Below are 27,212 nucleotides of genomic sequence, written 5' to 3' on the forward strand. Positions count from 1 at the left end.
ATGCTTCCACTGGCACGTCTTCTGTGACTGCGTGGGCTCTTGCTGGCCTCTGAGAAGCAGGACTGTACGTCCTACACAACTGTGCTCCCCAGCAAGACCTGCACCACGATAGGCAGAGCACTGTACATTTTCAATTTCTCCCTGCTCTGAAAGACCTGATCAGCTCATCAGCTAATAGTCAGCTGTCAAGACAGTTATAGGTCTTCATGATTTGGAAACAATTCCATACAGCATTTAAATGTACCAACATGTTGTTTTTGGTTTTTCCTTTGTAGTAATGAGGTGGCTGTCAGTGCTTACCTATTGTTTAAACGAGTAGGTCTTTTCTGTGCACTGTCTAAACTGAGTCACTCAGTCAGACAATGTATTTCTTGGTCTTTGTCTGCATACACATTGTAGCAGTTTAGGTGTAATCCCTTCGATACAAAGTTTCCCCAGTATCAGAAGTGGGTTAGCGAGTTGAAGTATATCTTAATGATTTCTTTTTTCTGAATGGAGTTTCTCTGGGTGGCACAGATATCTCCTCTGACGTGTGTGTGTGTGTGTGTGTGTGTGTGTGTGTGTTGTAGGCATCTCCTGTGGGAAGTCTATGATGAGTTCAGTGAGTCTAATGGGAAGCAGTAGCAGTGGAGCTCCTCTCTATGACAGGAACCATGTGACTGGGGCGTCCTCCAGCAGTTCCTCTAGCACTAAAGGAGCCTTTTACCCTCAGGTACTGTCTGTCTCCACTCAGCCCCTGCCACAACATCATACACACAAATATTGTCCTAGTTTATATAAACCAGCTAAAAACATGGCCAAATAATTTGTGTATATTTGCTTTCTGTATTTAGTTTTAGTGATTCCCTTGTATCTTGAATAGAACCTTAATTATATTTGTAGTTTTTGTAATTTTACCCATGAGAACTGTTTGCCTTGTAATCAGATGTTGACTGTGTAATTTGGAATGTCAGTATATTTGGATGAAACTATTCCTCTGTTTGGTTTACAGATTCTCAACCCTCCTCCATCTCCAGCAACAGACCGTTCGCTTTATAACACTGAAATCTTCTACTCCTCTAACAGCCCCTCCACAACCAGGTCCTACAGGTGTGTGTCTCTCTGTCTGTCAGCTCTCAAACCTCACACATCACTCACTCAAAATGATCTCTTAGAATGACAGTATTCATTCAATATTCATTCTCACGTCTGAAACGGTTTTCGATTGGTCAGAATCCGGGGAGGTGTTCGTACTGTGCGAGCACGTTTTTGAAGCTGTAGAAAATTATAGCTAAAGTAAATATTAAGGCTAGATGTTGTTTTGAACATTTTAGTCTTTGTATACCTGGTCAGACTGAGTTTAAGTGCTGGTGCTGTTTCCAACATGAAGCTGAACGTACAACATGAAATTGGACAACATGCTTTATGGTAAAATAATCGTAGACGGTAGTTTTTTATGTTGCTGTCCTGTTTTGATTGAATATCACAATATTACAGCCTCATTATCATAAGGGAATCAGTCTCTGTAACCTGACTTAAAAGACGGCGAGTTAAATATTCAGTGGTGGGCTGTCAGCTGACCTTAAATAACCTTTGTGTTCTTTTTGCGACAGGCCGTACCTGATGCGAGGGGTGGCACCCCCCACGACCCCCTGCAGCACAGACGTGTGCGACAGCGACTACACCACCAGCCGGTGGAAAAGCAACAAATACTACATGGACCTCAATTCAGACTCTGACCCCTATCCCCCTCCCCCGACCCCCCGGAGTCAGTACCTGTCTGCGGAGGAGAGCTGCCCTCCATCTCCTTCCACAGAGCGTAGCTACTTCCACCTGTGTCCTCCACCCCCATCACCCTGCACGGACTCCTCATGACAGCCGGCTAACAGCCACATCTGTAAATAGTTTTAAATCTAAAATTTAATTTTAATTTTAATTTTTTAATTTTAATTTTCATTTTTAATCTCCCTCTTCGTTGCTTGTCATGCAGCAGCGTTAGGAAAGTAAAGGAAAAGAAAAAAAAAAACGAGTTGTGTTAACTTCCTTTTAAAAGTGATCAAATGTACAGTGCTCACTGCATGACTGTGTGCGTGCGTGTTGACATCTATGTTTCTAACATTTGATTTCTTTTTGACTTCTTTCACCTGAAGTTTTTATCAGCTCTTGAGTCGCAAGCTGAGAACTCCTATGAATCCAAGCATTTAATTGGCTTATGCCAGTTGAAATTATTTTGTGAATAGAGTCTATTCACCAAATGGTAGATGTCTGTTTTAAGCCACGAAAAGCACTAAAAAATGTCTGTTAATCTAACCAGCCAAATTAGACTTAAATACCAAAATATTCCAAACAGAGGTATTGTAAATATGTGTAATTAAGTAAATAATTAATTTTGTTTCCAGTTTTTTGGGCCATGAGCTGTTCTTATTGTTTTCTATGTGAATAAGACATAGTCCCAAGCAAATGTTTGGTTTTGCTCTGTTTACCAAAAGTGTGTTTGCTGCTATTGTACATATACATGTTTGTTCTGAATGACAACAGCCAACAAAAAAAATATTTTTTATGATGAAAAATTGACATTAGTTTGGTTATAAAAAAAAATATTGTTTAAATTGTAAAATTATTAATCTCTCATAGCAAGATTGCGAATTTAATGTGTTTGTGTATAGAACGTCATATAAGTATATGGATATACATGTGAAATGTTTTTACTTTTGAAGGAGTCCAAAAGACATGCTTTCTCGAAGTGTTCTCATGATCTGTATACAGTATGTTGCCGTTATTGACAGTTGATTTGGGCAAAAGCACATTGTGTTGGACTATTGACAAGACAAAGCCTCAGTATGGAGAATTCTCAATACTGAATTCCTCTTGTCTTCAAGCTAGCAAAGAATGTGTTCGTATAAATCATTCAGAACTGATATAAAAAGTGACCCGGAGTAGTGTGTTTTATCTTGGACAAGTCTGAAAAAAACCTTAAGCTATTGTGCTCTTTTGCAACACACAGTTGTGCCGTCATCATACTAATAAGTCCCATTATCATTGTATATTAAGTTCATTATATAAAAAAATGAAGATAAAACAACAATTAGTGCTTTTACTCTCCTAGTGCATTCAGTGTACGTCTAGTATGCTGATGGAGATGTGTACAATCTAGCTTTCATTCTTAAATATTTGTTTCCCTAACTTATCAAAAACAAACTGTGTTGCCAAATTTAGCACTTATTTGAAAATTATTTAGTATTCATGCGATTTTGAATTGTCTAGAAAATAACTACCATTAAGAAAAAATTAGAGATGTTCATCTGTCCAAGAACTCTAATAAAAGAAGCATTAATGCTTTATTTAGCTTAAAAAAAATTACTAATTGTAACTTGTACAAATATAATGTCAAAAACATGTAATTGTTGTTCTGGTGGTGGTGGTGGTGACTTAGTTGGCTTGTGACTGAATTGAATTGTCAAAATCCACTTTTATACTTTCATCATACATGAAAGCAAAAGCAGACACCTGCACTGATAATTCGACCAACTGGCACTCATTTTAAAGGGTTTAGAGCTTAAACTGAGCTTACCTAACTGCCAAGCCCTGCAGTTACATTGGCTTTATCGGGTTCCATTATCCTCACAAGTGTAGCCATAAAAATGGTATTAACGACTGTAAATGTGACAGAACTGTTTGTTGACTGCTTCATGTACCACTCTTGAGTTGACGTGCCAACCGTGGCACGGGCGGGGACGCGGGCTGACGCGTGGCCTGTATCAGACCTGCTCAGATTGTACCGTGCCGTTCTCCGAGAAGAGCCTCCTCAATGAAAAGGCTCTCCTCTCTCTCTCACACACACACACACACACACACACACACACATTCATCCAAAGGACTGTCTGGTGTACAAATGCCTCAGAAAATGCAAACTTGTGACAATTTTTTGTATCAAAATCATTTTATATATAAATATATATAATAAAGGTTCTATTTTAAGGAATATTACATTGGGTCGTTTCAGATTTATTTGCTGTCATTATATTATAACCATTTCTGAGAGTGTTGAGATAATGGTCTACAAAAGACATTTGAAAATAAAAGATTTAAAACAAGTCAGTGAAGGAATTTTTTTAACCCTGAAAACTATGCATACATGAATATGAGAATTACTAGATCACAGACTTAGTGAGTAGAAGTTTTAGTCTGGCAATACACACTGTCCTCAGGGTCCTGTAGAGAAGAGGTTTAAAAAAGGAGTGTACAGTTAATATGTAAAGCTACCATTAGCTTCTGTATCACAATCTTGCGTCGTCACTGATTCAATCATTTAATCAAATTATTATTTAATGTGTCCTGACTATAAGGTTATGAGACTATATGCAATGTATTACCTCAGCTAGTGGATCTGAGGATTCTGTTTGTATGTTCTGTTTTTGTAGCCTTGTAGCCTTTTATAGCCTACTGCTGCCCTCATGTGGATGAACAGTGAAATAACACAGAATGGCACAGATCAAGCTCATGCTGATGCAACCAAACCGATCGATCTGTCTACAGCAGTAAAATGAAATGACACATGTCATAAGTAATACCATACATACAATACAAAACACACAGACCACTGCACACAAGATTCTTGGCAGATTATTTGACAGTATTACTGTAACAGTTATTAATATGCTACATTACAAAATAATGCACACACTATCTAAAGTACTCCAATGGTGCTTACATAAAGAAGTGTTCTGGCGAAGGGCATTGCTAATTCCTGTACTGAATGATAATAATGCAATATTGAATGATAATTATGCATAAATAATGTCATAAATACAGAACAACGTTTCTTTCATAAGGTATGTGTTACTTTAAAATATGTCAGTTTGCGTTGCAGCTGGATCAGCAGCTGCTTCTGATGTGATGTGATGTTGTTGCCCTGTTCCATACATCCCAAGCTGAGGTAAGGAATTAGAGAGGGCATGGGGGGATCCCTGTGTTATTGTAAGTCATTCATGCTGTGTCTCTCTCTGCTTCAGTATTTCAGATACACAAAGATACAAAAGCAGCCATTTAATGCGGGGCAGGTTAAAGCATGTACCTGGAAGTAAGCTAGAAGAGCACAAGAAGAGAGGTATGTAGAGTCAATAAATCAAAGGTATCCTTATCATTATAATGAATGTGTGCATGACAAGGTTGTAAGATGCTGTATAACACACTGAGGTGAGTTAAAAAAAAACACTACTGAAACTCTCACCCTCTCTTCTTAAAACCATATGAATCACTTTAAAATTATGAAACAATTTCTGGACAGCAATGTGTTGATTCCCGCCACGTTGTAAATTATATTAAGTTTCTATATTCATTTTTAAAACACTGAGATTACTGAAGAGCACAGGTTTCAGCAGGCTGTTGCTGGCCATGTGCAGATCAAGTTTGTGGACATGATGAAAACAAAAACAAGACTGGTAAGCTGCTGTTTGTGACCCCTATTAACAGGGATTTAAGGCAGCTTGTTTGAATATGGAGCATTTTGAAAAAGGCCTTTTATTTTCATTCTTTTGGGTGTTAACATCAGAAACTTTTCAATAAGCATTAGAAAAATAGAAAACGCATTAAAACTGACAGCTAAATCTCTTTTCCCCAACCCAAGCCACTTTAGAGGACAATTAATTATAATGAGGACATTCTTACCCCACTGACAGCATTAAGGGCCCAACTCTAAATGCTAAATCCACAAAGGCATTCAAAACATTTTAGCACTGAACTGACATGGTTTCATACAAGTGGCTGATACATGTATACGGATTAGTGGAAGTGTGCTGTCTTTCCTGACGTGTTTAATGCGTGATGGCGGAATTGGTGGCTTAATTCACAGCATAGATAACAAGGACAACGTATCTATGGATGGATGCCACACTCAGTCAGAGAGCCTCTACAGATTTCTATGCCAAATATGAGGGTCAGATGTCAGATTGTATTTACCACGCTGCAGTGAGCCTGCATCTGCCAAGCTGCACTATAACATAAGCATACCGTATACAGCCATGGAAGCACCAAGATTAACCTTAGACCGTCTGACCTACATTTTATCAATGAGGACACACTAAGAGTCTACTGGTGGTCATATCCAACGAGCCAGAGCTAGATACGACGGGAAACCTGGATGCACCATTTCTTTTTCCTTTATATGTTGTTTGAAATTACTTAATTATTTTTGTCTAATACATCCTACTAATGGTCATAGATCGAGCCAACCGATTGCACCCCAAACCTGTCAATCGGAGTGACGTCCCATTGTTGCTAGGGCGTTGCAAATAACCAAGGAAAACTGTAATAGCGAATCCAAAACCGAGTTAGACTGAGTTGAACGGCGAGGCAGCCATCGTTACATTAATATAACACAGCGATATTGTTTTTCACGTAAATATGGACAACAGTGAATGACACATCTTGGATATAATGAACCATACTCACGTAAGCGGTAAGAGTTGTACCATTACACTACTGCTCTTTACTTTTCGTTCTTGTATAAGACGAATAGGGTGTGATTGACATTTCTACAATCCAATCTGAAGAGGGGCTCTAAAACCTGCCTGGAATGAAGACCATAATGGTCTAAATCTATGTTGGAGTAATCTATGGACATTTCGCTATCATATAGCTATTTCGTTGCGACTCAGATTTTCCCGTTTGTGTACTTCAGACATAGCTGGTTTAAACCGACGTTTACACGTATAACCCGAACGCCTAGTTTTCTTGTAGGAAGTGATAAGGTAAGTTTCGAATCGAGAGCCACGGGATAACATGAGATTGACACATAAAGTAGCCAATGGTTGTCCACTGTTCGTCTTGAGTGACAAGTACGGTAGCACTGGTGGGGGAAGGGGTCGTTGAAGTTAATGGAACCGCCATCTTGAAAAGTGCCCTCTGATGGTAAACCTTTTGGCGCCTGTTAGAATCTGTTGCAAACACTTTATTTTTCCATTAATATCTAAAAGTTTGTAGCTTTTTATTTTGCTAACACTTTTAGCTGAAGATTCTTCAAGCTACATGTCGGGGACCTGCAGATTTCCGCTGTTTATCGGTACGTACTTGCTTGTCTGCAGTTCTCATTATTGGCGACAGGAGTGCTAAGCTAGTTGACTAGCAAGATAGCTACCGTAGCAAGCTAACTAGCTAACTTGGGTTAGCATATCTAAAGAACGATAGTTTATCTGTAGCCTCTTCCCTGCAAGTCTAGGCTGTCCTGCAGAGTTAGGGTAGAGCTGTTTACTTACTTCATCTACACACAGCTTAAATTAAATGAACACACAATTCACTATATTTTTCCCATAAATATGTAAGTTTAACTTATTTGAGCGGTGCCCCTAGCAGCTGACTAAAACTAGCCAAGTGTTAGAAAATTGTTTCAGCACCTAGGCTAACTTTAGCTAGCTGGCTAACCTAACATGTTAGGTTTACCCGATCTGGTTAAGTAATCTGCGGAAGCCAACCAGCCAACTACAGCTAAGATAGTTAATCAGTTTTGTTGTCTCGATAACTAGGATGACTAATGTAGATACTGTAACATAGCCCAGAGAGTTTAACCATTTGTTTTTGCTAAGCTATTCAGTGTTGTATGTCCTTAAAAACAGAAGCCGGGCTCCGAACAAGATGGCATGTGAGCCCACCAGCGTTATAGCTGGTTTGCCGACTACCATAAACTGAACACAACGCCTTAGTTTTAGTATGTTACACCAAATGCTTTCGGATGGTTACCCAAGTTAGTATTAGTACATGTTCTTGCTTTCTCAACACTCTGAACGGTTTAGCTAGCAAGCTGATTGGTCGTAATCATACATTGATCAGCCCTTTCGTAGTTTAAATTAGCTACGTAACCCTAGCTAATCTTCTAGTACCGGATAACAGTCGTTAGATTAGTCAATGTTAGCTCGGTCTTGAAAAGGTACTTTTAATATATCTGTCAGTGGGTGGAAATTGAGGCCTTAAATGCACTTCTGATGACTAATGTATGTTACCTTCCAAATGTCTGAAAATCTTTAAAAAAAAAAAAATAGCTAGCCGTTTCTGGTTACACAAATAAGACGGATTTCACCCCTTTAGAGACGTTTCCTAAAGCTAGCCAGTTAAGTGACAGTGACGCGTCTTCTTTACTTTTGTGGGTTATGTTAAAAACTTTGCGATCAGTCTGTTTGCGCGGTTAACGTTACCCGGTTATTTAAATATGGTTACTGATGTTTTTTGCTGTTGTTTGTAGGAATGATCAACTTAAAGCCGGCTGAAATTACTCTCTGGTTTGTGCTAAATATGTCACATCAACTCTCTTATTTATTATATCTAGTTCGTTTATCTTTGGTGAACTTAGATCGTATTTCCCAAAGTTGTGAGAGTTATTGAATGGCCGAAAACAAACTTGGTAAATAAGACTTGCTCGGCTGTAAACGATCCGAAGCGAAACGTAACTGGTTGGATCTGTGGTGTTATTGCAGCTCTGAAGTGGAAGCGGCTTGGCAAGGTTTTTTTAGCTAGTGAATGCAAGTCACGAGAACTTGTGGATTTCTTTCACCTCCTAGTATTATCCAAGCCATGAAGTACAGATATGTTACACGCTGAATGTCGCGGTTTTGGATTGCATTTCACCTCAGCGTTCATAGAAATAGGGCATTTGAGAACACCTGTATCTAAAGATACCAACCAAAAAGTACTACAGAGCAATATTTTATACTTCAAAGTTGGAGCTTTTATGGTAACGTTATACCCATAGAATGATAGGGTTATACAAGCTAGGTTCTCTATTACAGGTGTCGTCTCTAGACTTCAGGGTGTTTTAGAACTGGTCCGTTCAGACAGTATGTGGCCAATGATCTTTGTCTTGATAAAGTAGTTTGCGGAAAGTTCGTGGATTAAAATGTAGAATTTCAGTGGCCGAGCTCCAGCTACAGTATTAGACATACTAACAGTAACAGATGTTGCACGTACTTCAAGTTTAATGGTGCTCTTAAGCGCAAGTGCGTTAGTGAACTTTTTACGTTACTTAGCTGACAGCACTCGTGTTTAGAGGACGTTTCCGCATAAGCTCGTTCTGCATAGGGCCATCGCAGGCGCTGAGTCAGTGCGTATTTTCTATTTGCAGCCCAGGACTTTGATCAGTTACTCATGTCATGTTACTTCTTGCTTTAGGACACTGTTTCTCAATACATTCACTCCTGCTATAAACTATCTATCTTTGCTCTGGCACAGCAATGATGAGTTGAGTAATCAAATCAGGTGTGGCAGTGGTATACAAAGCCTTGAACGTTCTGGACAACGGGCAGTATTTACTGTGTACAAGGCACACCTGACAAACTGTGTATAGTGTATAGATGGTTACTGTGATAGAAGTGATGTTTTTATTGCGGTATCCTTGTTATTTTGAGGTAGCCCATTTTAGGTAAACCACGGGTAAGGCAGGCTTAAGCTGCACAGCTAAGGAGATTAGAAATGTAATTTTTACATAAGCAGAGCTGACTGTTTGTGATAATTTGTCATGTTGACACAAAAATGTAACGTCCATTATACATTGATCACTGTTGTAGATCTCAGGAAGGAGTCTATGCTTATTAATATGCTGTTTCTCCTCATATCCATTCGTCTCTGTGTAAGCTTTCATTTAAGCTCTTACCGTATTAGTCAGAAAAAGGTAATTAGTCGACAGTAATTGAGGCATGCAGGTTTCAGCATGATAAGCTATTCACAAATTTGCTTGTCAGTGTGAGAGGGGTAGAGGTTATCTGTGTTTATTTTTAGCTATGAGATATAGTTATTATGAAATAATAGATTTTGCATTGGACTGGGTTAACCTAGGCCAAGTAAGTGTGAGACGGGCAGAGTTTTGTAAGCTGATCCAAATTCAGTCAAACTACAAGTAGATAAAATCTAATAAGAATTTGTTGTGAAGAATGAAGAAGTTGTAGTCTTTGTGTACGCGTCTGTGTGTTTCAGTTATTTTAACAATAGAGAAACAACTCAGACAGGGAAGTCTCTGTCAGTTGTTGCCAGGGAGCTAACATCACAACAAGGAAGTACAATCCTTTCCTCTGATGAGAATGCCTCAGAGCATTCCCCTGGTTTTTTCAGGTTTGTCTGAAGGTCTGCATGTTTTTGTCTCTGTGGTTAAAATAGTGTGTGCTGAGCTAGCGCTCTTTAGTCATCATTCTTTGACCTCAAGTCACCAGCGTGGATCTCGTTTTCTATGTCAGAGTTCTCTACCCATATACTGAAACTATGAGTAAAACCTTCTGTGAAACTAATGATTTCTGGACTTATTTGTTCATGTCCTCTGCCTCGTTACAATTTTGAGTTTTGGTCTCAGTGGATTTGAAAACACTTATACTCTCCATGTGCACAGTTACTTTTAGGCCTATAAAACAGAATCACTGAACTATAATTGTGTGTAACCTGTTGTGGATATACTGCATTGACTGCTCCCTTCCCTGGGCATTTTTTTGGTAAAGTTTTGTTTTTAAGATGTGCCTGTGTTAAATGTTGGCCTGCATTGAATTGCTCTTGAGAATTCAGTGTTTTCTTTTGTGTTTGTTTACAGGTGTGTGCTGATAGTTGTTGTGGTGCCTGAGTTTGTGTCTGCTGCATGTGTCCTCTACTCAAGGAATTTTCCTGTCTCTGCTGTCTGTGGACCCTGTAATGGGCCAGAACTCCCAAAGAGCACAAGAATTCTTTTATTTTTAATCAGAGTTTTTACCCTCTGGTCTCTGCCTCACTCAGGTACGTTCCATTTCATCTGCCCACAGCATTTCCTTCAATACAGACCTGTTGAACTCCATCAGTTTTTTTTCCTACAGCATTGAATGTTTGTTGTATGTTTACAGTATGTAAATGCTTGCTCTTGATATTACTGCTTACTTTCAGTATAACTAAGTGGGAGTGAACGTTCGATACGAAAGACAGTAATTTTTGTCGACCATTTATGGTTTGTGCAGGGCAAAACAGAAAAGATATCAAGCTTTCAAAAAGGTCGGCTTGCATCTCTCGGGTTTTCGTTATTGTGGATATGTGTATCGTTAGACAGCATCACCAGCTCCCTCACAGATTGTACTTCAAGAATGCATTGTGTTTATTGAGTATTCCATCCATGTAAATAAACTGATATCTGGCATCTAAGAAATGTAATGAAGATTGAAGGCGCCTGTTTCTTTATTTAATGTCTCAGTAAACTTGGAACTCATGACACTGAATTTGAATATTGGCGTAGGCCGTCACCCAAAACACTGGTTATCCAAAGTGCTGTTCATCATAACGATGACTTCAGTCAGTTTATGATGTTCTGAAAGGAGCATTCACCGTGTGGGTTGTCTTCTGCCTGTTTTTTTGTTGTTGTTTTTTTGTCCTCCTGACAAATCTGTTTGGATTTATTGTAAGAACTGTTTTGACAGCATTTGTTCATTTTTGTCTGCTGTTGTGGGGACTCCATGTGTTGTGATCATATGGTTAAGGCAGCTCCACACTGTTTGTTTTGACTCAGGGTGGAAAAAACTAAATCATGATTCTGTTAAAACCAGTTCATCTGTACACAAATGTGAGTGCTTTACTTTTCAAGGCTCTGAATTGTTGTGGATCGCTGGATAAACAACAGCTGCCCTCTCCCCCTTCTTTTTTTTTTTTTTTTTTGTTTTTGTTTGTTTAATGCAGCAGCAGCACCATGTTTTGGAAGTTTGATTTGCACACGACGTCCCACATTGACACACTCCTAGAGAAGGAGGATGTGACGCTGACAGAGGTGATGGACGAAGAGGACGTCTTGCAGGAGTGTAAGGCCCAGAACCACAAGCTGGTGGACTTCCTGGTGCGGCCGCAGTGCATGGAGGACCTGGTGGTCTTTATCACCCAGGAGCCCAGCGACGACATGGAGGAGAAGATCAAGTACAAGTGAGTTATTAAGCCGTGTGTGCCGTTTCATAGGCACTGAGGCGTGGCCCCTTTACAAGCTACCATAAAATGCAACCTTTTCTGCTGCCTGAGTCTGTCTGTTTTAAATGTAGCATCAGCAAGCATTTAAACCAAGGCAGGACATCCCATACTTCACTATGATAAGGGGGGAAAAATCCAAGAAACAAAAACAGAAACTGAAGGTGATAGTGTTGGATTTAACTGTTCAACAGATTGAGTATTTGATGCAGTTATATTAAAAAAAAAAAACAGTGAATAATGAGCTTGGATAGTTGGTGGAGTCTGTGAGATTTCTGTAACGTAGATGGCCAGCAAATGTCTAAATATCCCATATCTTTTTATTGAGCGAATGCTAACTATTAACTAGGAACAGTTTTTTGCTGGCTACAGCTGGCCCACTTAAGCTCTCATATGTAAACATCGGCCTGATGTGTGGCAGTGATGTAATGCTATCTGGCTAGGGTGTCCCAGATGTGCTGTCGTTTGGGGTGTGTTCTGCTGTTTCAAGAGAGAGCTGATTGCACAAATACCAAGCAGCTGCCACTGAAGGGGGACATACCCTCTATGTGTGTGTGTGTGTGTGTGTCTTCCTCCAAGGGTGTAAGTCCATTGAGCACCAGATTGGTTCCGTGCATAATGCCTAATTGTAGAAGTTTATAGTGGCATCGTTATTATGTCTGTGTATTTTCTTCAATGGAAGCAATTGCGACTGAGAGCTGTTCTGTTGCCCAGGTACCCCAACATATCCTGTGAGCTCCTTACTTCAGACGTTAGTCAGATCAATGACAGACTGGGCGAGGACGAGAGCTTGCTGATGAAACTCTACAGCTTCTTACAGAACGAATCCCCTCTCAACCCTTTACTGGCCAGCTTTTTCAGCAAGGTCCTCAGCATTCTCATTGGCAGGAAACCTGAACAGGTGAGTCTGCGGCCGAATTCAAGCACCCGTCACCATCCGTGTACTGCTCAGCCTTAGGACCGACCTAATGGTACTTTCCAAACACGATTGATCATCTTCGTCCTGAGCGGCTCTCCGTTACCCCTGTGTTTATGTGCCTTGCAGATTGTGGAGTTCCTTAGGAAGAGAGAGGACTTTGTGGATTTAATGATTAAACACATAGGAACCTCAGCTATCATGGATTTACTGCTGCGAATGCTCACCTGCATTGAGCCACAGCAGCTTAGGCAAGATGTATTACATGTGAGTACAGCTCTCTTCCCTCCAGCAGTTTCTTGTTTGTTTGTTCTATGTCTTCATGACAGTTTGACCATGCCTTGGCTGTTAAAAGAATTGAGTCTTTTGTTGTCTTAATTCATTTACATGTGGAGTTTTCAGCACTATTTTTGTATTTAAATGTTGCTGATGATTTTTCGTCCAGTTGCTGTGACACATTACTGGAGTACTTGAGGTACATTTTGACTCTCACGTAGATGATTATAACTAGAATGATTGTTCTATGTCTCTCGCAGTGGCTGAATGAAGAGAAAGTGATCCAGCGGCTTGTTGACATGGTGCAGCCATCTCAGGATGAAGACGTAAGTTTAATTCCCCTGACTCCGGAGTAGCGTCCTTCGCAAGTGTCTGTGTTTGACCACCGTGTTTTCTTCTCTTCTTACTTTTATTTTGTCTCCGTGCAGAGACACTCAAATGCGTCGCAGTCACTCTGTGAGATCATCAGACTGAGCAGAGATCAGATGTTCCAGGTGCAGGGCTGCACAGAGCCCGACCCTTTACTGGCCACATTGGAGAAGTAGGTTCTCTCACTGACGGTCCTCAACACCTCTCTTTACACTGCTAATAGACTGAGTGTTATCAAAGTACGCTTTATAATCATGTTACAAATAACACAGTGTGAAATGACTCGAGGGCATGAAGATTATTCAACGATTCGTTTTATTTTGTCTCAGCTTTATTTTTTTGTCTCAGCTAAAATGTTTTTTTCTTAATTTTTTAGACAAGAAACAGTGGAGCAGTTGCTGTCCAACATCTTTGACAAAGAAAAGAATGAATCTGCTATAGTCAGTGTCATTCAGATCCTCCTAACTCTGTCTGAGACACGGAGACCAGCGTGAGTGCTTCTTGCCTTTTCAATGCCTTGTTTTTCTGTTAATAGCTGCGTTTGGTTAGAATTGTGCAACAGCTTTGATTTGACTGTTTCCTCGTTTGATCAGTTTTGAAGGCCACTTGGAGAACTGTCCTCCAGGAATGAATCATCCGTCCTTCTCTGTCAATCAAAGTATTCTGGAAGCTGTCAGGCCCAGACTGAAAGATTTCCATCAGCTGCTGCTGGATCCCCCAAAGGTGAGCATGGACCGGGGTCTGACAGCCTGACCGAATATTTGAAGTAGGAGCTTATTACGAGGATAAATTTAACATATCGCCAATCAACAGTGGTGATGTTACGGCCTCATTCAGTTGACTGTAACCGGAGGACTTTGCGCTTGTCAGAGCAGGAGTGGGTAGGACCTGTGCTGGTTTCAGCTGTGTGTCCAGGAGGTTTGTTAGATAAGCAACGTCCTTGGTTGTAATCTGCCTACAAATACACAAAGTGAGCTGACCAGTGTTGTAAGCCATAGTGGCATACAGTGTTGTCATTTCAGTGCAGATATACAAGTCCAGTAGGACGTCTGTACTTGTCATTTGAGGCTGTTGATAAGAGAATGTGCACCTCTCTGCAGCTCTTGTCCTCCTGTTCCCATTTTCAGAAAACCGTTATGAAGACGACATGGGGAATGCTGGACCCACCAGTGGGCAATGCTCGACTGAACGTGGTGCGACTAGTGGCCAGCCTTCTGCAGACCAATACCCATATCATTAACATGGAGCTAATCAATCTCAACACTCTGGGAGTCATACTCGTGAGTACTGCCGTCACTGACTCCTTCACTACGCTGAGTGTTTTTAGAGAAAAGGTTACACTAGTTACTCAGAGCTCAATAAGTAAGACATTGATTTCTCAAATTCTTTAGATAACCTAGTTGGAGATGTGAATACGATATCGGATTTCATATTCTGAGTGTGTCTGATATTATCTACTCTCTGAAAGTCTAGTGGCTCTCTCTAGCACTTTTTCGCTGACTGATCTTTCTACACATTCATTGTGAAAAGTGAAACAAATTTGCCAGCCGCCTTTCAAAACTGTGGTGTGTTTTTCTTGCCTCTGTCTGTATCTACAGGATATGTACTTCAGATACATATGGAATAATTTCCTGCACATCCAAGTAGAAATATGCACTGCGATGATCTTAGCAATGCCTCCGTCTCAAAGCGAAACCTCCGAAATCAACACAGAAAACGGCCAAGAGCCCGTCAGAGAAAATCACCTAATTAAACATGTGAGTAGCAGCGGTCTGTCAGCCTGTAGATATATGTGTAATTGCACCCGTGCCGTCTCAGTTCATGTCATCCTCAATCTCCGTCTCCTCCTTTGTGTTTCAGCTGTTTCAGAAGTGCCAGTTAATACAGAGAATTCTGGATGCCTGGGGCTCCAATGAGAAGGAGCAGTGAGTACTGCTGTCTGATTTTTAAACACACAAAAAGGGAACCGAATAAGCTGGGATGATACTGAGTTCACAGTGGCTTTTTATTACAGTCCAGCATCCTGGATTTCCCAGGTCATGAAGGTGTTGAATCAACAGCTCAATCCAACATGCTACAGTAGCAAGAGAGTAATAGTCCAGTGCTTGTAGGCCTCATGGTCTTTTGCAATGTGTTTTGATCTGAAATCACTCGGTGTGAAATGTGCTGCTACACGTCATCTGTGACATCTGTTAGCTTATCTACTGCTAAAGAAATGCATGACACATATTTAATGGGCTCACTAAGCTCTGACAGTAAACCTGTAGCTCTGATGTCTGTTCGTTGCAGAACTGTTGGGTTTATCAAAGGGGGATCTAGGACGTTTTATCTCTGGCCTCATCTTTGTGTTTACCCCTTCAACATCGTACTAGAAACCTCACACTTGACCTACATTCTGTGATAGCTCATTCTCTGATGCCTAAACTATCACTACTCCTGAAAGCACCGTCTCCACAAAACCTCAGCACTGAGTAGCTCCCCCCCTCCAGTGTCATGGAAGTAGTGGGAACAGTGGAGTATCCATTACATGAACATTGATCTATTTTAGTTTTGTTGTTCTCACTATGACTCCAAACTCAAAACTATGTTTAGTGTCATAGTCTTTGTTTTGTTTGTTTTTTTGTTTTTTAACTTGGCTCAGTTGTTCGAAACTGTTGTGGTTTCCTCTCTTTCTTTTCTTTTTCTCCTCCCTTCATCTATTTGCCATTGAACAAGCCGTGCTAATCTCATCTCTGAGTACACTCTTAGTACAATGTTTCCCAGTCTCCTGACCACTACTGCTGTACTAGCACTATGACTGAATCAAAGCTAACTAACACAGAAAATGTAGCCTGCCATTAGAGGCATGTTTACCCCTCGCATGCACACACACATACACAGGGACATGGGTCGAAGTGACGAGACAGATTCATTCAGACAGTCCAGTGATTTTTTTCAGCGTTGTTCTAATTAGTCTATCGACTGGCTCGGCTTCTGCGTGACGTGAGCCAGTTCTTTGGTTGGGATCCAGAGCGGAGTCCCTGCTGATAAACAGTTAATTCAGATGCAGGTCATTGGGTCAGGATTGTGTCCAGGGTTCAGTGCTGAAACACTGTGTGTCTGAATGCTTTGGGATGAGCATTACTCAGCATGTGGAAGTTGATCTGTCTTCTCTCTCTCTCTCTCTCTCTCTCCAGGGCCGAGGGCGGGCGTCGAAGAGGCTACATGGGGCATTTGACCAGAATAGCAAACTCTATAGTTCACAATTGTGACAAGGGCCCCAATGGGGCCCAGATTCAGCAGCTCATTTCAGGTGAGCATGCATACAGGCCTTTCACAATGCTCTCAACTGTCCCCTGACTTTTGTCACTCATCATTCGTGTGTGTGTGTGTGTGCGTGTGACATTGCAGAACTCGAAGAGGACTACAGGGAAAGATGGGAGGCCTTCATTTCTGGTCAACTAGCAGACACAAACAAGAAAAACACTGTAGATTTAGTAAGTGTCTGTTACTGATTTTTTTTTTTTTTTTTTTTTTTTAATACAACCAGTGTTATTATGAGGCATGTGTGTCTACACAGTGTGGACAGTGTGGTGCAAGACAAGCCCATAATAAGTTCATAAATTTTGACGCAATACTGTGGTTGCCTGAGAAAATTTGATGTATGAAATCATTTGTTCAAACCCACTGTGGTTATGGACATGAACAAGTTCATATTTGTTATTATGTGTGTGTGTGTGTGTGTATGATGTCTTGTATACTGTTTAACAGATGAACATACTCAAGCACTGTTGTGCTCACCGTTATAGATGTAATAGAGATGCTTTTGCTTTGTGACTAGGTAAATACACATCATATTCATTCATCCAGTGACGATGAGGTAGACTTTAAGGACAGTGGATTCCACCAGGATTCTTCCTTACAACAGGTAAGTCTGTAACTTGACAGGCTCAACAAAATATGCTTATTTTCTTAAGTGTACTTTGTTTAATGTTCTAATATCCAACTCTTAAGTCTTTTTTAGATCCCTATACTAAAAGCGTTTGTTAATGTTAATGGCTTAAGTTTTTAACAAGTGAAGCATTTGTTACTGCTCTAACTTTGTTTTTTATTAGAGTGCATGTGCCTTGTGCTTTTCTTTGGTTTTAGTTTTTTTTTTAAATGATTAACTGAAGTGAAGTGAGTAGACTGTTTTGAAAATGAAGAAATTTGAAGCCTCTTGTAGTGTCAAGACTATATCATTACCGTCGGTCCTGGGTTTGCCAGGCCTTTTCTGATTATCAGATGCAACAAATGACGTCCAATTTTATTGAGCAGTTTGGCTTCAATGATGAAGAGTTTGCCGATCAGGATGATGTCGTGGAGTGAGTACTCAAAATGCATGATGCTTCTATTCCTGTAACACCCCCCCCCCCCCTCCCCCATCCTTCAGGCCAAGACTGAATCATTGAGTGCTTTCCTTCTCAGGGCTTTCTGTTTGGGAAAATGCTAGTTCTGAAGATCTTTCCTTTCTTTATAGTAAACTTTGTTTCCCCCCTCTGTACATGTTCTCCATTAAGTAATGGACTTGAAACATACAACATCTATTAAAAGGATGCATTTCCGTTCTCATTTAAGCGAGTCCGTTGTCGGTTGAAAATAATTGGCAGCATAGCTCAGAACACGCAAAGCGAAGTAAAGAATGATCGTTCAGAGGCATCTTGCCAAAGAAGCGTTTTGGTGATTTCTCTGTCTCCCCCCCTCTCATCTTGCTACCGTGCTTTCTGGGTAATAGAGTTTGGTTCTATGCTGAGCGGGGGCTACTTTGGGAGGAGTGATTAAGTGGCCTTTTTATTCCCTTCTCTAAATCAGCTTTACTCTGGGTAACAACCTGGACCCAGTGTCCTCTTGTACTCTGTGCTTTGTTCAAGACCTGTAAGCCATTGTGTGTATGTGTGTGTGTGCGCAGTCTTTGCCTAACGGATTTAACTAAACTAAACTCTGTTCTCTTTAACATTGCAGTATTCCCTTTGATAGAATATCAGACATCAATTTTTCCTTGAATACAAATGAGAGTGTAAGTATTTTATTTGACCAAATGTATTATAACAGAAATGCTTTTTTTTTTTTTAATGAATAAAGCTGTGTTCCCTAACAGTAAAGACATCAGGATGTGTGATAACCAAAGCCAGGATGTCTAGTAAAATGTCACTGTGGTTGCTGAAGCATTTGAGGTGAAATTTTATTCCACTTTATCAACCAGAATGGTAAACCAGAAACATTATGGACAGTATTCAGGAAAGCAAGACCAGGTGCAGCTGATCATTTTATTGATTCTCAAAACTGCCTATTTTCAGATGTGTGGACCTAAATTTTCGAGAGCTCAGGCCAAAATTCTAACCGACATATTTGTGAGGAGCGGTTCATTTTGGCGTTTCATGATTTGGGAGTAGTAGAGTGATAAGCAGATCATTAGTGTGGCTAACAGGTTTTCAGAAGATATGTTTAATGATTAAAAAAAATCTTTTTGCCTTGTACCTCGAGGTTGTGTTATACATGAAAGGTTCAGTGGTACTCATCTGCATTCATAGTTTAAAAATAATTTCTACCTGTTTTTTTGTGTTAGACCAGGTCTGTACAGTGACAGATTGCCTTGTTTTCTATGGTTCTGTTCCCTGTCTTTGTGTAGGCAAACATAGCGCTGTTTGAGGCTTGCTGTAAAGAGAAGATCCAGCAGTTTGAAGACACTGGCTCTGACGAGGAGGACATCTGGGATGAGAAAGATGTCACTTTTGCCCCAGAAGCACAGAGACGTCCTCGGTACCGTCTCTCTACCCAGCCTGACAGAACTGAAATGCCTCTTAGTCTGACACGAGATCCTGTTCCTCTCTTCATTCTCATGGGTTCTCTCTGTGTGTGTTTCTCCTGCAGGAGCTCAGGTAGCACGGACAGCGAAGAGAGCACAGACTCTGAGGAGGAGGATGTGAAGCGGGACCCATTTGAGCCCGGGAATGCCACTTCTGACGACAGAATGGAAGTCGACACTGGGGAAGGTTGGTGATCTGTCAGCACACCTACATTCATGTCCAGTCTGTAAGATGTTAACTGCATGAAGAACAGTTTGTGACTCAGGTCAGTTGTAGTGCTGGAGACTTTCCAACTCAGCTGTGGGAGATGCTGCCCAGTGGCGTTTATTCCTAGGTCACTCATGTGCAGCGTTTGTAGCGTTACAACCTTTATTTTGTTGTCTTGTGGGGGAGGGTTGAATGTTAAAGAGAATAAATGTCACTTTGCTTTATGTGTAGGTTCAAGAGAATAACTGTGTTAAAACCACCTGAATGACCATGAGGTGAAACCAAAAGGCTGTTCAATTCACACATAATTAAGTGAGAATTCAGTACCTTTAGAATAGACTTAATACACTTTAGAATGTGTACACAACAATACACAGCAATATGTACAGAATTAAGTAGCAATGAAGGAATAGACAGTATAACCAAAGGATCCCCCTCATAAATTGTGTAAATCACAAATGTATAGTAAAGGAATAAGTGAAGATGCACCTTTACACATCTGTTTTGTGACTGTCGCCCTTCCTGCAACTTCAGGGCAACTTTTTGGCACACTGTCTGATGGGTTGACTGGCTGCCTTACTTGGTTATATTTTACACTTGGCTCTCATATTAGTGTTTTTTGAAGTCTCTCTTGCGTGTAGTAGAATGGTGACGAGGGAGACTATGTGCACCTTTTCCATCTTTGCCTAATAAAGTTATTAAATGTCCTGAGCAAGGAATGCCCAAAAAGCTTTTGATGAATCCAAATGGGAGATAGAGTGCATGCTTGGTTAGCAATACTGATGAGTGTATCTCAGGAGAAATGGAATACTTTGTATGGAAAACACTCAGTAACTTGCAGTGCAAGAACTGAAAACAGACTTTTAAAAAGCCAAACTTTAGGAGAAGTTGAGAGTGAGGCTTTCATAGGGCGTTTAACATTGAAGTAGGAATGTTAGCAGCTCACAGGGGTTCTGGCGTTAACGTAGTCTGTGTATTTTAGGGCCCGGGTGGACGGCTAATTTCGACGATATCCCCATGGAGACGGGCAGCTCTACGGCTCCTGCTCCAGCCACGCCCCCTTCCTCGGCCGGTCTGCCTGAGCCCGTGAGCTGGAGCTCCTCCAGCCCTGGCGCAGACGCAGAGGGCGGCTGGGCAGACTTCTCCAGCTTCACCGCCGTCAGGTAAGACATCGCCCCATCTACTCGCGTACTCATTATCTTCTTATCCCTAACATACAAACACAACACGCTCCGCATGTCGCCGTCATGAGAGTGGACAGGCTCCCTCTGCTATCTGACAAGTGTTTTTAACAGTAAAGACAGGCCACAGCTGCTGGAGTGAAAGTGGGAAAATTGCATGGACTTTTTTTTACAGTGTTACAGCTTCTCTTCACTTTTCATCTTCTTACTGTGTTATTATAGGATTTACCCTTGATTATTATAATATCTATATTTGTTATTATACTCAATTTCAATTTTCTCCCGATTTTGAAACGCCCAGTTTCCCACTGACTTTTTCGCCCTTGTATGAGGTCAGCACATGCTTTATCCACTATGTGTGAAACCACTATGTTTGAAGAGACCCGGGTTTGACGATATCTGTGGCTATGCGAGTGCCTGTTGGTCAAGAGGCTCAGACTTGGGCAATAACTAATAAAGAACAAAGGCATATGCAGCCAGTTCTGTTCCCCTGAACTCCCAGCCAAAGTCAGCAAGTGTAGCACAGTAGGGGTTCAAGTTGTAAATCTCAGATGTTGAATGCCTTTTCACTTATTGTTTTTTAACATAGGGACAGGCTTTGCGCAGTTTCTCTGGTTTGTTTGAGGATTTCCCTGGGTCTGTTGGCCCAGCAGTTTTGCTACACAAGTGTTTTTGCACAGCCCTGAGCAGATGGGTTGCCCTGGTTACCAGTGCGTGGATGAAGAGTTAATTTGTTGTTTTTGAGGCCCCTGCATGTGTAAAAACCCTTTTGATGAACTTCATTCATCATTCCCTTCAGCCCCAAAGACCCTTTGAGGAGCAGTTCCCCAGTAGCCATGGAGACCAGCATAGAAACAGTGGACCCCCTGGGCGTCAATGCTCCCATGCAGCCTGAGGGTAAGCCAAGCTACCAAACCTACTCTGTCAGTTTTACAAGCTTCCATAACCCTGTTGGCTCCAGATTCAAACTGCATGCTCTTCTTCGGTCCAGGTACAGAACCGTGGGCTGGTAACGAGTCTGCCCAGTTGCCCACGTCCCCGGGCGGAAAGACAGGCAGCTCAGATGCCGAGGAAGAGCCGGCTAATGACCGCATCACCGAGACGGTCACCAACGGCTCCATGAAGGAGACAGTCAGCCTTACTGTAGATGCCAAAACTGAAACTGCTGTTTTCAAGAGGTAAGCTCCACCCAGTGCACACAAGCACATTTTTCAGTGTCCCCCACCCCCAATCACCAAACGCCTCCAGTTTTCCCCCCTTCTGAAACACGACCATTCACCTTACTGTGCATGTTGACTTGATCCTGTTCCCCTCCACCTGCCTCCTGGGTACCAGCCCACACACGGATACTCTTCAGAGGGGTTTTGACATATATATAGCCTATATGTGTGTATATATATACAAATCTCCACAAATCTGTCAACCTGTGATTTTTAATGTCACCCCTATGTACAGTCGACGTTTGTTTTGTTTTTTGTTTTTTTTTTTTTGTTTTTTTTTGTTTTTTTTTGTCTTTTGTTTGACAAAACTGTCCTTCACCTAGACTTGCAACACTTACAACATAAGCTTCCTCTTTCTCTTTGGCGTGCGTGTGGCTTCAGAGTGTTGAAATCTTATCGGTATGTACAGCTAATCGGGGGACAGACGTCTGCCGTGTGTCTTTTTTTTTTTTTTCGTGTCAGCCACAGAGTTTTTGTTTTGTTTTGTTTTTTCGTTATTTCTAGTTATGTTTATTTGTATAATATGTCTGTTTTTTTAAGTGGTTATTTCTCATCTCCATTTGCATGTTAATCTCAGATGTATGAGTTGTCACTAACATGGAATACCCATAGGCTCCTCCGCTTTATTTGCATCTCCTTAGGAGGGGTTTTTTTTGTTTATTTGTTTGTTTTTTTTAAGACAAAAGAAATATTCAGACTAGAGGCAATGAGCCGAATTTACCAACGTCAAAACGTAATAGTTGTTTGTTTTGAAAATTTCTTCAGACAGTTTGACAAGGAGACGAGCTGTAAGATTCTTCTCCATGAAAGCTTTATGGTGGTTTCATGACGTTTAAACGCAAGACGGATGGCTGGCATGTGATTCGTTCAGCTGAAGGAAATTTAAAAAACATAAATAAATAAAACGGCCTGTCCTTCTGTTTACTCACCTCACATGCTCCAGATCAGTCTGTCTGAGCCTCCAGTCCAGATTCCCTTTGCTTCTCTCCATTCACTGTACACTTTGCATCATAACGCTTCCATCCGGGCGTTCTCTAAACCAACCACGTCTCAGCACCATTCGTTTGCCCCATTGCTTTTGATGTCGTCTGGTCCGTTCTGCATGTTTGTCCTTGTTTTGAAACGTGGTATCTTTTGATAAGTAGAACTGGAACCTGTTCAATTGGAAATGAGTTTGTTAATCCCTCTTACAGTGAGGAAGAGAAGTTATCTACCTCTGAAGATCCATCTGCAAAATATGCGGTTGCGGAGAGTGGTGAATCTGAGAGGGGTGTGTTTGCGTCAGGTCAGCCTGCTAGCAACTGTCAGAAGCAAGGGTAAGGCCTGCTGATGTTTCATAACTGCCACTTGTGGTTTTTGCACTAAGGAGGATCACACAAGATTTCAAGCACAGAAAATCAAAGCACCACTAGATTCAGAATACCTAATTTAGCAGAATTTAAATTTGAAACCTTTTTTTGTTCATTTATTGCCCTGGTAAAAGCTTACTTGAGTCTCTCCGTTGTCTCTTGTCAGTGCAAAGCACCTAGAAGAGAAGGCGAAAGCGTCAGGTGAAACTCTTAATGGTCCTCTTGAGGATGCGACAGCGATGGAAGAAGCCAAGTGAGTGTAGATTTCACACTGCACCACAACGGTTCCTTCGCCTCCTAAACGGCCAGCGTTAATGACCCCACTGTCCCGTCGTCTTTTCTCTGCCCGTACAGATTGGAGCAGCACGTGTCCTCACCAGACGCGACGGTGAACGGGCCAGCATGATGCGTGGAGCCGTCAGCCCGCTCCTCCCATGCATGCCCCCCCCCTCTCCTCCAGGACCACCAGTAGAGGGCAGTGCCAGCCTGGGGCCACGGCTGCTGCACAAACCTCTCTCCCCCCCCCCTCCCACTCCCCTGCCCACCCCAAACAGATCAGGACCAGCAATATTCATATTAGACAGCTGTACAGAGAGTTTGAACTGTATGAAGAAGAAAAAAAAAAACATACTCGAATGGATTTTTTTTTTTTTTTTTGTGCATTCGTTTATATACTATTGTTCTTATGGAGGTGACCTGTCTGATATCTTGCCACTCAAAGTTAATAGTAATGTTGCTATAGTTGAAATGATTGTATGAATAAAAATATTTTATAAAAAGACAAAATGTATACAGAGACAGAGGATTAATAACCGAAATATAACAATTGGAACACAGTGTGACCAAATGAGATAAGCTGGGTTTTTTTTCTTTTTTGTTTTGTTTTATTTTTGGTAGGGTTTCCTCTTGCACAAAATGGTATTTAATTTCAAAGTAAAGCAACAGCTACCATGAAATGTTAATTGGCAATCTATGTTGGTCTGTTTTTGATTCTTAAGAATACTGATAGGGTAAACATTATTTTTAAATAATCAAGAGGGGTTTATTTTGCCATAGGTATTATTTGTAAATGTAACTTGTATCCTTTCAACCTGAGCAAGATTTAAAAGAAAAAAATCTTTTTGGTATAGTTTTTAACTTAATTTATTATCCAGAGGTAGTTATAATGTTCTGTTACTACGAGCCATACACATGTTGCGTATCCCCCCTCATCCCAACCGACAACATTAAAGTGTATGTACGCGCACACACACACAGGCACACACAGGCACACACAGCTGCACAGCCCATCAGTATGGTGTCCATTGGTGCATAGTTAGCCAGTGTAAACTCCACTCCACTCTGTTAAACTACTCTAATCAGGTCCCACTGTACATCACCTCTGTCTTCACTCAGATCAACATCTCTACCTGCAACTTCATGGGAGTGGAACAGATACTTGCTTCAAGATGATGCTTCAATCACGCGCTTGATTTTTTTTCTTCCTTTTTAAATAATAATTCAGAAAAGTATCTGTGCCAGCAAGAAAGGACACAAATTATCCGTATGTTCTGCCATTCCCACTGAGCCTGCTCGGCTTTGATGTTACGACTTTTTGCATCTCCGTGGCTGCCTTTCATCTCTCTGTGATACGACTGGAGTTAGCAGTGGGAAGAACTGACCTATGCAAGGATAGACAATCCTTCATCAAGCCTTGTATTTTCAAGGCTTCTTCTCAGTTCATGTCAATGATGTCTTGAGCTTTTCATTTATTTCCTATCATAGATCTGACACTGCCGCCGTGACCAGTCGTCTGCACATCTTGTGAGAAGGTTTAGCAAGTAGTAGGACTTTTGAGACCTACATACGAGTCAACATGCAAAGGCCCTTTGTCAAGTGTTTTGTAATTGCAAAGATTAAATCAACTCTCAGAACTATGGAGTTTTTGGCTATGGTTAGTGCTTCTGATTAGATATATATTTCATAGCAATTCATAAAAGGGTTAGAACTGTTGTATAGAAGAGGCCATAGGTGGGTTTTTATTATAGTAATGGCAAGTTAATGGGAATGTGATACAAATTGTCTTGGTCTAAGCAAACAGAACATCAATGCATTACATTATACAAGTCTCTGAGAAGCCTTAAAATTACTGTGGTAGCTCACTGAATGATCCAGTTTTGACTTAGTGCTTGGTGGCCTTGTCATTTTTACAAAGCCTAAGCATCACACGCACAGACTTGTCTACAACAAATCAGAGTTCTGGTACAACTGAGGGGAAGAGCTTGCCTGCGCCATCAACTCCTCTGACTTGACCTGAAAGACCAAATCAGAAACGACTGAGAACCGCCGACAGACGGACTGACCACTTACCTAATGAAGAAGTGAGACTGCTTACCGTCTGTAGCATGCCTGACTTGTGTCTGGAGGCTGAAAAAGAGAATCAGAAGCTTAAATGACCATATTTAAGCTTCCACATAGCTCACTCGTTATATTGTCATCTCTAAGAAGGGTTTTTTTTAAATAATTGCTTATTCCTCTCTTTACATGTTCATGTGGGGACAATAAACTAGCAACCACTGAATTAATATGGTAGCAGGTCAAAGTGGTGACTTTACCTCTCCTTTGTGCTGCATGTCTCAGACAGGGGGCGCTGTTGAACCTCTGGGGCTCTGACTTTGTGTCCCGTGTTTCGGCAGACGTGGTGGGCACTATGAAGAGTTTGGTCCTGTTTGCGGTTCCCAGTATCTGAGCCAGAGCAAAAGGGCATCATGTAGTAATCAGTGCACCCCTTTAACATTACCACAGTGAAAACACTCCCATAGATGTAGCGTTACGTAATACGCAAGCATTAAAAAAAAAAAAAAAAAAACGTCGCTGTGCTTATGATAAGATCATTTTTGATCGATATGAAAACGAAAATGATTTGATTGCTGACATGTCCCAATTACATTTTATGCCAGGTAATGAAGGCAGACTAAATTCTGAAAGGACATAAATAGTGGTAACACTGAAATACTGATGATCTGAATTAGTGATACCAGTTGTCCTTTATGCGTAAGTGAAATTCAGCTCTATAATCCAGCTCTCTATGGTGTTGTACATGCATGCCATGTCCATCAATAGGTAATGCAGTTTGATGAATGGTCTATTTTGAACCCAGTTTTCTATGGTTTATACAGTATGAACAGCACAGGCAATGATGTAAGCCGTTGAGTGTTCTCATTAAGAAAAATGATAAATGAAACTGACTTGAAAATGCCACAAAACTTGCAATTTCATATGTAAAGTAAAATAATTGTTTTGATGAGGTTAGCAGATGGCATCATCATTTGAATACATTGTCAGCTGAGCACTCGTTCTTGTTTCTGTCTGTATATTCCTCACATAAAACACAGTCAGTATGTGACTACAAAAGCATTATGATGTAACAGCAGTAAGAGGGGCTTTGATGATGTGAAATCTATTAGGGCAAAGAGTCAGTGTGTATACTGGCAGTAATACAGTGGTCTCATTACAGAGTTTGTTTGCAGGTATAATGAGTTAGGAGTAAATGTTGGCTATATCAGATGACATCCGCAGGACAGGCTGTAGTATAACCTGGACTGTAGTCCTGTTGATGAGTTCGGGAGCATTGTAGGAACACTGAGACTGCAGGTCCTCACAGCTTCCATAGATCACTACCACATCCTCCATTAAACCATTGTGGATGTCAAATTTCCCATTCATTTCCAAGTCCACCAGGTAGGCCTTAGCCAGACGGGCGCAGATCCTGTGGTAAGTCCAGCCCTGTTGAGTGGAGGAGACTTTGCTGAAAATTTATGTCTGTGCATTGTCCTGATATATTCAGCATTATCATAAACTAGACCATTCTAATAATTCAACCAGGTGTGTATTGTTTTGTTTTCCTTTTAATAGTGTGCACTAGATCAGCAGAGATTTTAGTGACAAGGTGCTACAGTGGACCAACCAAAGCA

At 41.0% G+C, this 27,212-nt stretch overlaps 2 protein-coding genes across 9 annotated transcripts in view; both read left to right on the forward strand.

Moving 5' to 3' along the window:
- lrp5 (low density lipoprotein receptor-related protein 5) overlaps positions 1–3,959 on the forward strand; it is a 49,372-nt gene extending 45,413 nt beyond the window's left edge. For both annotated transcript variants that reach the window (XM_030789052.1, XM_030789044.1), the window contains exons 22-24: positions 570–712; positions 992–1,089; positions 1,593–3,959. In XM_030789052.1, coding sequence (XP_030644912.1) covers positions 570–712; positions 992–1,089; positions 1,593–1,854 — 503 coding nt within the window. In that variant the 3' untranslated portion in view covers positions 1,855–3,959. The remainder of the gene's footprint in view (positions 1–569; positions 713–991; positions 1,090–1,592) is intronic.
- A 2,915-nt stretch (positions 3,960–6,874) lies between these two features.
- On the forward strand, positions 6,875–24,062 carry ppp6r3 (protein phosphatase 6, regulatory subunit 3). 7 transcript variants are annotated; one of them, XM_030767212.1, is made up of 26 exons: positions 6,875–7,039; positions 10,538–10,716; positions 11,641–11,877; positions 12,631–12,817; positions 12,962–13,099; positions 13,369–13,434; positions 13,537–13,649; positions 13,854–13,967; positions 14,071–14,200; positions 14,605–14,757; positions 15,076–15,234; positions 15,338–15,402; positions 16,654–16,769; positions 16,868–16,953; positions 17,298–17,384; positions 17,723–17,820; positions 18,458–18,512; positions 19,125–19,255; positions 19,370–19,488; positions 20,492–20,672; positions 21,490–21,587; positions 21,682–21,868; positions 22,292–22,309; positions 23,104–23,226; positions 23,426–23,512; positions 23,614–24,062. In XM_030767212.1, exons 3-26 carry the CDS (start codon positions 11,651–11,653, stop codon positions 23,663–23,665), a joined length of 2,790 nt encoding a protein of 929 aa, XP_030623072.1. In that variant the 5' UTR covers positions 6,875–7,039; positions 10,538–10,716; positions 11,641–11,650; the 3' UTR covers positions 23,666–24,062. The 7 variants fall into 7 exon arrangements, with proteins under 7 accessions (XP_030623072.1, XP_030623034.1, XP_030623043.1 ...); XM_030767174.1 differs by lacking the exon at positions 22,292–22,309 and having other exon boundaries at positions 23,614–24,061; XM_030767183.1 differs by lacking the exon at positions 22,292–22,309 and having other exon boundaries at positions 17,741–17,820; positions 23,614–24,061.
- The last annotated feature ends 3,150 nt before the right edge of the window (positions 24,063–27,212 follow it).

This window comes from Chanos chanos, chromosome 1, assembly GCF_902362185.1.
Source record: "Chanos chanos chromosome 1, fChaCha1.1, whole genome shotgun sequence".
NCBI lineage: Eukaryota > Metazoa > Chordata > Actinopteri > Gonorynchiformes > Chanidae > Chanos > Chanos chanos.

What these genes read in the sequence shown, in the direction of transcription:
- ppp6r3 (XM_030767212.1), top strand. Translation starts at nt 11,651, where the DNA reads ATGTTTTGGAAGTTTGATTTGCACACGACGTCCCACATTGACACACTC. An exon ending in AGCCATCTCAGGATGAAGAC is followed by an intron (nt 13,435 to 13,536) that starts GTAAGTTTAATT and finishes GTCTCCGTGCAG; the next exon opens with AGACACTCAAATGCGTCGCA. An exon ending in ACACTCTGGGAGTCATACTC is followed by an intron (nt 14,758 to 15,075) that starts GTGAGTACTGCC and finishes CTGTATCTACAG; the next exon opens with GATATGTACTTCAGATACAT.